At 37.2% G+C, this 12,629-nt stretch overlaps 1 protein-coding gene across 1 annotated transcript; it reads right to left on the bottom strand.

The window, feature by feature from the left end:
* Window positions 1-5,132: 5,132 nt before the first annotated feature.
* LOC115447475 (luciferin 4-monooxygenase) lies at window positions 5,133-12,629 on the bottom strand. The gene is made up of 11 exons (XM_030174516.2): window positions 12,371-12,629; window positions 11,568-11,775; window positions 10,732-10,945; window positions 10,160-10,282; window positions 9,420-9,594; window positions 8,745-8,882; window positions 8,414-8,539; window positions 7,765-7,848; window positions 6,504-6,650; window positions 5,980-6,145; window positions 5,133-5,362 (listed from the first exon to the last, which is right to left on the bottom strand). The coding sequence occupies exons 1-11, from the start codon at window positions 12,527-12,529 to the stop codon at window positions 5,235-5,237; spliced, it is 1,668 nt and encodes a 555-aa protein (XP_030030376.1). The 5' UTR covers window positions 12,530-12,629; the 3' UTR covers window positions 5,133-5,234.

Below are 12,629 nucleotides of genomic sequence, written 5' to 3'. Positions count from 1 at the left end.
GAGACGAGCTTGCCGTTCATCTGATGGTAAGCGATACGACCGCCCATAAACAGTAGAAACACCACCCAATGCCTTGAATTACAAAGTATTCTTTGATATTGGTAGTTACACTGGCTACAATGTCCTTCAAACCGGAAAACGACAGTGACTACACACTGCTACTTATCGGCAGAAATAGACATTGCGGTGGTACCAACCCAGGCGCACTCTTACATATGAGAGACCTACCACCAGGAAGATTCTCCCTATAATCACCGTTTTAGCACCAGCACGTATGTGTGTGTGTTTTCACCGGACGTTAAAAACACACACACACACACACGTACTTCTATCCCCGAAGTGGTGGCAGAGGTGCAACTAAGGCCTCCACTTTTCACATGTGTGTTCCGCCCCATGATGTGGTATAAGGAAACGCGGACGTTGAAAAGCGCACTAAAATCTCTGGAGACTTAAATCGGCTCTGTGCTCCCGAACTCGAAGGATGAAACTAGGTCCTTTCAACGCCTTGGTGCCATAGTTGTATTGTAGTACTGCCTGCTGAGATCTCGGGCCCGATCTCTAAGGTGAAGAGATATTGGGGTTTTCTGCAGTGTCAGCCTAGTCTGTAGTTTGAGTCAGATTTAACCAGCTCACGTCCTATAACGAGGCGGAATATCTATGTACATACAGCGAAAAATGGATGCATGCATGCATCTCTACCTGTCGATTCAAATTAACAGGCGTAACTCGTTAATGTGTCTGTCTTCTTGTGTGTACGTGTTTTAATTTATGACTTATGGATTATCTGTACTATTTTTATTTTAACCAGGCATAAACTCTCTTTCTCATTATGTTTTATAAATAGCAATGAGTACGCAGAACATTGAGAACAGGTCATTTATCCCCGAAGGGGTATGCAGAGGCGCAACTAGGGCACCCACTTTTCGCCAAGTATGTTCCGTCCCATGATGTGATAGGGGGCAAGCCTATCGCCATATCGGGCACAAATTCCAGACTCCGGGCTGATACTGAGCAGAAAAACCCAAATATCACTTTGCCCGACCCGGGATTCGAACCCAGGACCTCAGAGCGCTATTGTACCGGACATGCAATACAACTACGCCACCGAGGCAGTCCGCTTACATTTGATGGTTATCTGTGTTATTGAACTAAGATAGATAAGAATACCTTGTCCCTGAAGTTTAGCTGTGTATCGGAATGTTTTTTTTTTTAACCAGCATGGAAAAGTGACTTCACTGCACCTGATGGTAAATGGAGTGGGGTCCAACAGAATGTAGACCGATGATAAACCAGTACCCATTGACAGTCAACACAATTATACTGGCCTGTTGGAAACGGATTTACACAGGCCGATCCCGGAACGCGACACACTTCCGTGGGAATTGTCGTATATTCTACCAATAGACACGAACGTCCATATGAAGTATTTGTTCAAAATCTGGAGTAAGAACTAAAGTTCGCAATGGCAACCCAAACGTCATAAGCACTTTAGATTTTACACCGCAGAAGTAACACAGTATTTGTGCCTATATATATTCATAATCTTTTTAGTAGTGAAATAAATAAAAATCGTATATCAGAAAAGTAAAATAAAATGAATGGATATACTTTTACTTTACTTCCAATTAAATATGTTAACATAAAACAAATAGTTAATAACAAGTATATATTTTAAATTAAAATCGTCAAAACCAAAACACAGTTTTACTGAATCTATTTTAATTAAATCTATACTGTTCTCCAAGTTTAACTGAATAAAGGTTAATGAAAAATGAATGATCACAAACCGATTACTAGTTTCGGAGATATTTGTGGATGGTATACACATACCTATGAAATTTTGTATATTTTTTGGGAGCCCTACTAGATTACTATATGTAAACATTTTGCAGTTTCAATAATATTATATACATATTATGTATGATATACGAATTGATAACTACCATTTTTCGTTTTTCTACTATACTATACAACTTACTTTAGGTTTAAATTATTAATAAATAAACATAGGTAAAAAAGGCAAAAGGAACGGGTCTGATTGTGTTGGTCGGGCTGATACCGCGCATCGACTCCCGGCCGCTATCCCACTACTGTCCGATACGGGGACTTTTGGCTGCTGGGTCTCCCCCCTGGCCCGGTGCGCCCCTCCTTAGTGAACCTGCACTCCCCAGACTCCTCTGGGGGGTCCATGTTAATACCAGGTTTAGTGCGGACGTCCAGTCAACATGGAGCACGCGACACCAGTAGGTCCAGACCTCAAACCATCCTCCGAGCCCGACCTCCGAGCAGCCGGATTACAGGAGACGCCACGCTCCCGGTCGAAACACATGACGGAATTATTAAACGTGTTCGTTGTAGGGAAGCGAATTCAAATCCAGTGAATAATTTACACGACACGTAAAAAAATAAGGATACATAATATTATTTATAAAAAAAAATATATTTTTAGTATGTAAAAATATTGCAAATCTAACAAACCGATCCAAAAACGTTTGATCTTTTCTGCAACATGCGTAGAGAACAATTTGTCTCTAATGGTGCAGTTTAGAAGCCCTCAGAAAGTACAATATGTAGTACATAATAGTATGAAGTTTACGCAGCGCCATCTATCGTTAAAGTTTAGGAGTTCACAATACAAGCCTGCCATAAGGCGTAGTGTGCATTTAGAATTGCTTTGAACATAAAGATCTCGCCATTAGCTATACTTAGCGGTAAAATGTATAAACTGGATTACTCAACATTATAATAAACTTCATAAACTATATTCATATAACTGTTATCTAAACAATTCTATCTAAGTACCTCCTGTAATGCAAGTTATAAAGATAAATACTACTACTCAAAAAGAGGAAATAAAGTACTAAAATACTTCCTTTATTACTGTTTTAATTCAATTACTTTTACACAAGTACGAAGTGTAATGTAAGGTTTTTTTCAATTATAAAAATAATCGGAAGGTATCAACAAGTGAATTATTATTTCGACCTTTGATTAGGAATATGTATGGACATATAATTTATCAAAGATTTTGTCTGTGTGGGCAGCCAAATGTTTAAATTACAGGTAAGTTCAACATTATTTAAAAATAAATAATTAAAAATACATTATGCAACAACATTGAAAATAGTATGTCATCATTTTAAAAAATTCTATATGGTATATTATATTATGCAGACACATTATACATAGTTAATATAGGACGCAAGATTTATATAAAATCAAACATATTATAATAATCGTGAAAGTTTTTTTTTTAAATTGTTGTATCATTAGGTGAAAAATGTCAATATCACAATTATTATTATTGAACACATTATTAAATTTGTTCAGAGCATGGGAGAGAGGTTATTACGACTACTTTTAATAGCAAAGTATCTGTAGTTAGCAACCCTAGCGCATGGTCTGGGCACGTTGATACCAATTTGAGATAACAAAGCTGGGCTATCTATAAAATGGTTAAATATTTTAAAAATAAAAGAGAAGCTCAAAAAGTCTTCGCCATTTTGAGATAGATAGACACACTCAGTGTGAGATAGTTTCTAAATTTTGTCGCTAGAGGTGAAGGTTTGATCGTAACATGCCAGGTTTAAAACAATTCTAAGGGCATAAATAAGTGAACTATGAGTATTGGTAGGGTTGTATTGCGAAAACTTCTAAACTTCGACGCTAGATGTCGTTACTTAATGTTCATACCGCCATATTGAAATGAATATATTTGATAGTATTAATTTTGTGAGAGCTTCTAAACTGAACCATAGACAAATTGTTCTCTACCCATGTTGTAGAAAAGACTTGGATTCCTTTTTTTCTAAACTTAAAAGTATTATTTTGTTGTTATAATATTATATGCGCCTTAATTTTTGAGACGTACTTAATTATTGTGTGAACTATACACTGAATTTGAACTCGCACCTCGCCAACGAACTCGTTTAATATTTTCGCCATGTGTTTCGACCGGGAGCGTGGCGCCTCCTGTAATCCGGCTGCCCGGAGGTCGGGCTCGGAGGATGGTTTGAGGTCGGGACCCACTGGTGTCGCGTGCTCCATGTTGACTGGACGTCCGCACTAAGCCTGGTATTAACATGGACCCCTCGGAGGAGTCTGGGGAGTGCAGGTTCACTAAGGAGGGGCGCACCGGGCCAGGGGGGAGACCCAGCAGCCAAAAGTCCCCGTATCGGACAGTAGTGGGATAGCGGCCGGGAGTGGACGCGCGGTATCAGCCCGACCAACACAATCAGACCCGTTCCTTTTGCGTTTATGATCAACGTTTTCAATAAATTAATGGAAATTTTAAGTTGTATAGCAGTATCAAAACTAACATACTTTTTGTCGATAATTCACTTACTCCAAAAGCTTTTGAAACAGTTATAGTAAGTCAATCGTGGCGGTTTAGTGTTCAACGAAGGCTTCACGGAACTATCACGACTGTTCTTAAATATATGAAATTGGTAATGGTTGCCATTTTCCCTACGTATTCCCCAAGAGAAATAAAAGGAACTAGGTATATTCATAGTTTATTATAATAAATTAGAAAGAGTTGCAGACGGAATATTTGGAACGCGTCGACGCCACGCACATTAAAGTCAAAGAGCATTACAATACGACGCGTAGAAAAAGGGTTGCAACCCAAACTAAAATATACATTAAATAATTATTGGAGTGAGTTCAATTATTTATTTTAAGTATTTTAAACCACACATGATCGAGAAGGCCGCAGGGCGGTCGAAGTCTACAACAACGAAATGATTATCAGCTATTTAGGGTTATTTTAACATCGCGTTACTAAATTAAACCACATACTTGTCTACTTGAAAATAACACTTTACAATAAGTTAAGTACTTAAGCTGCAGTTGTAAAATAAAAAAAAATTCGAACAAAATAACTAGTACTCTAAGAGAAGTCGTCGCAGTGGCAACATCACACTTTCAGTCAGAAATACAATCACGCATACGCATATTCGCATTAAACTACAAAATGATAGAAAAATCAGAAAACTAGAAACGATTTTTGGTGAAAAAATTCTTTATTCATGGATGATTTTTGGCACAATATTAGCAAAGGTGAATACGAGTATGTGGTTTCATTTAATAACGCAATGTCAAAATGACCATGTATAAAATAAAACACAGTATCTGCTGTACAGTCAGGAACATTGTCATTTCATACAAAAAGTGCGTCATGAAACTGCATAAAGACGCGTATAAAATATACCGTCTCCTTTACCCCTAAATTATTATTCCCTGTTCATCATCACAGCCATTTCTCTCAGTTGCTTCCTGTGCACTTTCGTCGTTGTCGTCATCGGTATTTCATCTATAAATATCACTCCGCCTCTCAAATGTTTGGTGTCAGTGACAGACTCTGGAAGAAACGACCCATTTTGAGTTTGAAATGAACTGAAATAATTTATTTGAACCTGTAAAATGATATACTTACATTCTGTAGATTCCGTCAATATTAATTTTACCACCAGTTCGGAAGCAGTTCTCACCAGAGAAGAACGGGCAAGAAACTCTGGTGTTGCTCTTTTCAAAATCAGTTTAAGGTATAAACTACAGTACATGATACACAGAGTTTTAATACAAAACAGTGATATATTAAGTATACGTGCACAGCAAAGCGCCCACACTGCATCTGTTAAGTAGGGCGGTCCAAATAGAGTGTCGACTAACGATAGATGTTTATCCCTTGTCTGTCGACACAATTATGCCGGCCTCTGTATTGCCAATATCATATTACCATAATGCTATCTAGGTATAATAATATCAGTATTATATAAGTAGTGTCCCACTGCTGAGCACGGGCCTCCTCTACAGCTGAGAGGGTTTAGGCCTTAGTCCACCACGCTGGCTAAGTGCGGATTGGTAGACTTCAAACACCCTCGAAAATTAATAATAGAGAATTTCTCAGGTATACAGGTTTTCTCAGGATGTTTTCCTTCACCGTTAAGGTCTAAACCCAATGTCATGCATACATACTTATGACAAGATCTTTAATTTCCTGCGCCGTGACCGTCTGGTTTGGTTTCCGCACAACGAATGCGACTGGTAACTCCCCACACTCTTTATCAGGGAGCCCGGTCACTGCTGCATCCTGCACCGCTGGATGCTGTCTGATCACTGCCTCTAACTCTATAGGAGATATCTGGAAATTCAGATGTAGGTTTTAGTAAAATGCAAGTTGTTTTTAAGCCAAAAACATGTTCGTGTAGATTATTAATTAAAAGACTTGAAGTATTAAATCTGACATGTTTGTTCATTTTTGTTATTTACAAGGGCCTCGGTTTACTGCCGCAATACCAAACATGGCGACAGGTTGGTTTTAGATTATATTCCAAAAACAACATTTAAGGACAATGGTTAAGCACTGTCAAAATATATAATGCAATGCTTAATAATATCGGGGCTCTATCATGCCTTCTGGATGGTAATGATTTATTGCAAGTCTTCTAGGACTTCATTAGCCTTCTTTATAATATTTATACTGCGATGATTATTATTACCTGATGATTTCTGTATTTCAACAGCAACTTCATGCGTTCAACAAAGAAGAAATTCCAGTCGTCGTCTCTGTAGAATATATCTCCGGTTTTGAACCATCCGCCTTCTACAAACGTCTCCGCTGTTGCCTCGGGACATTTGTAGTATCCCTAGTTAACAATACAATTCAACTCAATTTTTAGATTGTGGCTCCATCGTTGGCAGACGATGATTTTGCCAATATCAAAGTTGAAAGTAGGAAAAGTAACGGTAAATTTTTATGGGTCTAATAGTATCTATGACTGTTGAGCGGTAAATAAAGCAATAGCATTACAAAATAATCGTTAAACACTATACATAAATTCAGAATAAGAATATTATGAATGTGTAAAAATATTAAAATTCCAAATATAAGAAAATAAATACAGTACAAATCAGAGATAAAGAAATAAACTAAAGAGAATATAAAAACAAATATCAAAAATCATAAGTTAACAATATAGGTAATTTAAAAAATAATAGTGTGATTTAAAAATATTTCTTAGGTTCTTTTTGCGTTGCGTCAAAAAGTACAATGGTGGAGGTTTTCTTTGTGTCAAGTGTTTCGACTGAGGTTGTATATGTTTTTCGATTCGGTTCTTTCGATAACATCACTATTTAGTGTATCAACAACTGAAGGGAGTCGGCAATGTTATTATGGTGGAAGTTGTAAGGCACAATTGGAAAGTTGGGAGCGAATTTGTCGGAGGGGAGGATGAGAGATGTACATGAGCCTTCTTTTAGGATAGGCGGAGAGGGAGAAGGAAAATCAATGTTCCCGAGCCGTTAAAGGCCTCAATAGCAATTTGCAACCAAGAGGTATATTGTAGTGTGTAAGTATAGTGTGTACCTTTATAATATCTTGTGTCAGCATTTGTATGTATTTGCGTAATTGTAATATTTTATAGTTATGTGACACCAATAAATGGCAACCTAAACTGGTTTGACGTGTCTCAATTATTTCACGAAGTCACACCACAATATACAACTGCACTGTGTGCCTAGGGCCGCGACAAATATCTCCCAGTCTTCATCATCATCAGCCTACAACTGTCCACTGCTGAACATAGGCCTCACCTAGAGCGCGCCACGTTGCTCGGTCCTCCGTTCTCCTCATCCAGCGTCCACCGACGATCCTGCGAATGTCGTCGGACCAGCGGGTCGGAGGTCGTCCTACGCTACGCTTACCGCTTAATATCTCCCAGTGCTGGGCTATATTATAAAAATATATTATCGATATAATACCTTAGACACTGGTAGTCCTCGAAGCCACAGCTCGCCGTGAACATTCGGCTCGCTGATATCTTCCATTGTTTCAGGATCCACCAGCTGGCAAAAATAATATTAAAATAATCTAGGGCTGCCATCCGTCTGGAATTCCCCAGATTTGTCCTAGTTTCAAGGGCGACCGGGGCGGTCGGCAGGGGTTTTTAAAAAGTGTCCTGGTGTAACCTGGACACTTTTGTTGTCAGAGGAAATCCAAGTTTTTTTTATAGATAAGTGATAAATTGAATTAATCTTTTTAAAATTATTCATCATGTATAAATGAATAAAAATTATAACTATATTTTTATTTTTGTTGTAATAATTATTTTTTCAGTGGTGTCCGGGGAAAACGCATATTTCGCCCAAATGTCCGGGATTTTTGCTGTGTTTATCCGGCGTCGGCAATTTTGGTAATGGCAGCCCTAGGTTAATACAATACCATTTTAAATCGGAAGGTAAGAAGGACGATAAATAAAAAACTTTATCTACGTACTTCTGATTGTCTCATCGGTGAACAAAAAAACAGTGTTCGTCATAATGATAGATTAAAAAATATGTTTTTAAACAAACTTAATATAGTTATAGGGTCCTATAATAAACTCAATTATTTTCAAATATTTTCACTTACTTTGTAATCAAAGCTTCCTAAAGGTTTACCCACTGATCCTTTCTTCGTGAACTGATCGTAAAACACCAAACCTCCGACCTCGCTGAGACCATATCCAGCTGCCGTTCTGATGCCAGGTTTTATTTTCTATAAACAAAGAAGACATTATTGCTTTTTTTTGTCGTGTATTTACTGCTTGTCCCAGTTATTTTTGTAGGAAAGATAATGAGAGAGATTAATTTAAGAGATTCTTTTGGAAGATTTGTAGTATAATGGTAGCTTCTTCAGGAAAATGGTAATTGGAATAGGTAGGTAGTCACTATATAGTGATATGAGTATATTTTAAACAAACCTTTATATCTTCTAACAGATCTTCCGGTACAAAGCTTCCTCCAAGCCAAATAGTTTCGAAACAAGTCATATCGCAATCGGTCTGCTCAATTTTCCACAAGTATTGAAGTAGTGTTGGACTTATCGCCGTGTATGTAGGCTGAAAAGAAAATAAACTACTTTAGTTTAATGCTATTAAATTAATGCTACTTTATGATGTAAGTTTGTGTTGATTAGAAAGTGTGGTTAGCGATTTTTTTTGCTTTGAAAGACGAGACGAGCTTGCTATTCGCCTGATGGTAAGCGATGCGACTACTAATAAACAGTAGAAATGCCATCCAACACCTTGAATTACAAAGTATTGTTTTGCATTTCACTGCGTTCGCCATCTTGAGACATGAGATGTAAAGTCCAGTAGTTGCACAGGCTACAATCTTCAAATCGGAACATAACAGTGACTACACACTGCTGCTTGGCGGCAGAAAAAGACATTGCGGTGGTATATACGCAGACGGACTCTCACATATGACAGACCGACCGCTAGTAAAAAACTCCAGAACTCTTGAGGGATTTGATATAATTAAACACAAAGCTAGACTAGTAAAGTACGGAAGTGATCCAAGAAAAACACTTTTATGCAAACGAGATGGCGAGCAAAACGTAATCAAACCCAAAATTTCAGTAAAAAATTAAACACCTTATATTTGTTCACAACTTTGGCGAACACTTCCCTCGATAACGGTTCTGACACCTGCAGCCTCGTGTACTTCAGCATCGGAGAGAAGAGGTAATGGAATCCGGACGACAACCACTGAAGTGGCGCTATGAGCAGCACTACTTTTGTCGGTGTCGGGAAGTTCGTGTCACATAACCTGAAAGAAGTATAAAAAATAGATTCGTATTCAATTGGTAAGTCTGGGGCGACTGCATTCCTATTCTGTAGTGGACAATTAATATTTCCAACTCCTTACTATCTTTCTATTTGATTAATTTCGTTGCGGGGTGATGACAAATTAGGTTTCTCTGAGACTCGCCGAGCTTGTCATAAAAAGCGTGCCACGGCTGATCCTGGCATACAGGAGTTGTAATGGTGGGTCTATGGGAGGAAAAATCTCTAGACGATATCCCTGCATATCTTTACCCCTAAAAAGAAGTGTGAAATACTTGTTTACCTTGAATAATTATTGGTCATTAAGAAACTTGACATCTATTTTTTTAGGATGACAATAGATGATGAGTAGCTTAGTAATTCAAAACTCTAGGTTGTTTTGTTTATGTTTGTGAAGAGTCAAATTTTAATTCACTGCCACTAAAGTCTGCCTTCTAAATAAACCGATGAGATCCAACCTTCCCCGCAGTTCTTGTTAAGAAATGTTCACTTGCTTTCAGCAGATTTAACCTAATTTGAAATATTTGATAATTTTAATGTCAATTTACCATATGTATGGAATCGCTATCGCCAGATTTTTGTGAGTTAGCGCGATAGCTTTAGAAAGTCCAGTAGTACCGCTTGTTGTTGTCAGGAAGGCTAAGGTTTCTGCTGGATCGAAATCTTCTAGTCTAAAACAGGAACAATGAGATATCATAAGAACCACTGACTTTGGTTCCAAAAATATTACAGTTACATCACTGAATAAATAAATTAAGATAGAAATTATAGAAAATAGGTTACAAGAGTTAAGAATTAGTTCATTGGAGGAATAAAAGTCGGCATTATGTTGAAATAGTAGTTTAATGGGACATCACTGTTGGTACAGGAAATCCCTAATTATCATAATTATTTTACAATTGATAATTTGTTTCGATCTTTTTTGATTATCAAGAATAAATCCTTCAAGGTTACATAATTAATTATTGATAAAAAAATCCGTGATGGCGTGATGAGTAAAAACATCAGCTGCCTTTTTAGCAGGTAAAGTTATTGTATTAAAAGTTGTAGTATATTGTTCGAAAGTTATTTTTTTATTTGTGACTATTGACATGGAGCTTGAACACGTATGTACACTTACTTGAATTCATCGATGACCTTCTTGCGATCAAGAATTTCGTCTGAATTGGACGAAACAAAGTCTTTAAAATTCGTGCAGTTGGGGTTGTTGTCAAACGTTATAATTTTTGACTTAACTCCAGCGTTAACCAAAGCCGCATCTACTGCCTTGTACTTTGAAGCATGACAGAAAACAATTTTTGGTTCATCGATTTCAAAAAAACCCTTAAGTTCCTCTGAAAAAGATTTATTAAAAAATATCAGAGTCTGCTAAGTCTCTTTTTTTACTTCTTCTTCAACTCCAATTTCGGATCGGTTTAACACACTTTTAATTGCAGAGATCACCCTCTCTATAGACTTTGCTACCGACGCTGCAAAGATTATGCCCTATTGAGATGAATAACAAAGTCAAATGATTGAGACGATACGTTTAATCGGCCTAGTATAGACAGACTGCGACTGTTATTCTCTCTCTTTCACCACTACCTGTTCAAAACAGCTGTTTAGTGTCTACATCATAAGTGTCATATTTTACAAAATAGAAAATAAGTTTTTTTCAACAAACCTTATCTCGGACAAAAAATAATATGTATGTATTTAAGTAAAGGCCTTTACTTTGAAATTACAGACAATTTTTATGCCGGTCGTAAACCAAGTTCATAATTACGTTTGTGTACCTTAACCAGAGTAGCTGAGAAAATGAAATATTGAGAATTACATTCGTATACACAAGTACACAAATATAAATTAATATATCAGTAATACGAGCTAAACTAAACTAACTTAGCTTCGTTATCGGCTTGCAATCCGCATTACAAACACGAGAATTAACAGCAAGTCAATGTTAAAATTACTTACCTATTCCCAAGGTGGCATCAATAGCTGCAACTACAATTCCAAGATATAACGCTGCATACAACGGAATCGCCAGATCTATGTGATTAGGAGCCATCAAAACTATAACGTCTCCTTTCTTTAAACCCATATTCCTGAAGGCGTTGGCACATTTTATGGATCTTAGTAACGCTGATCCGTTGGTTTCTGATTCATTCGTGGAACCGTCTATCTGGAATAAAAGTAATATTACTTGCATGTAAGGTAACTTTACCTTGGTATTTCTAAGATATTTGTAAGTTTATTTTGTTTCATGAATGTCAAAAGTTTCTGCATTGAAAACACTCTCCCCTTTCTCTCTTTGGAGCTTCACCTAAAATGAATGAAGTTGTTTCTAATGTGCAAAAGAGAGCCACTACAGCAATTTTTTAATAATATAATAATAATAATAATATCAGCCCTGTATTATATACTCGCCCACTGCTGAGCACGGGCCTCCTCTACTACTGAGAGGGATTAAGGCCTTAGTCCACCACGCTGGCCTAGTGCGGATTGGTAGACTTCACACACCTTCGAAATTCCTATGGAGAACTTCTCAGATGTGCAGGTTTCCTCACGATGTTTTCCTTCACCGTTAAAGCGAACGATAAATTCACAAAGAATACACACATGATTTTAGAAAAGTCAGAGGTGTGTGCCCTTGGGATTTGAACCTGCGGACATTCGTCTTCACAGTCCGTTCCACACCCAACTAGGCTATCGCCGCTTTTTTTTGGTAACCGCCTTAAAATTTCGATTCTTTTTCATGTTGATAAATAAATACTTACTTGAAATAAAAAATCTTGATCTTCTTTCAAACCTTGAAAAATTAGTTTTCCAAGATGATATCGGTCTCCAGGTAACCCTGACTTCGCCACAACACGAGATGAAAAATCATTCAAATAAAAAAACACCGAATCGTGAGCATACTTTATTGTATGTGACATTTTTTATATTTTATAAATTAATGTTTCCCTTTCGATTATAAGATGATTATTGTTTCGCAGAGTACAATAAAATACCTGCGGATTAATACATTTTATACCT

This window comes from Manduca sexta, chromosome 9 (assembly GCF_014839805.1).
Source record: "Manduca sexta isolate Smith_Timp_Sample1 chromosome 9, JHU_Msex_v1.0, whole genome shotgun sequence".
Lineage (NCBI taxonomy): Eukaryota > Metazoa > Arthropoda > Insecta > Lepidoptera > Sphingidae > Manduca > Manduca sexta.
Note: the sequence above shows the minus strand (reverse complement) of the source record. Positions and strands in the feature narration are given on the sequence as shown.

What these genes read in the sequence shown, in the direction of transcription:
- LOC115447475 (XM_030174516.2), bottom strand. Translation starts at nt 12,529, where the DNA reads ATGTCACATACAATAAAGTATGCTCACGATTCGGTGTTTTTTTATTTG. An exon ending in AAGGTCATCGATGAATTCAA is followed by an intron (nt 10,283 to 10,731) that starts GTAAGTGTACAT and finishes TTCCTGTTTTAG; the next exon opens with ACTAGAAGATTTCGATCCAG. An exon ending in TAGGAAGCTTTGATTACAAA is followed by an intron (nt 7,849 to 8,413) that starts GTAAGTGAAAAT and finishes TATTTTTGCCAG; the next exon opens with CTGGTGGATCCTGAAACAAT.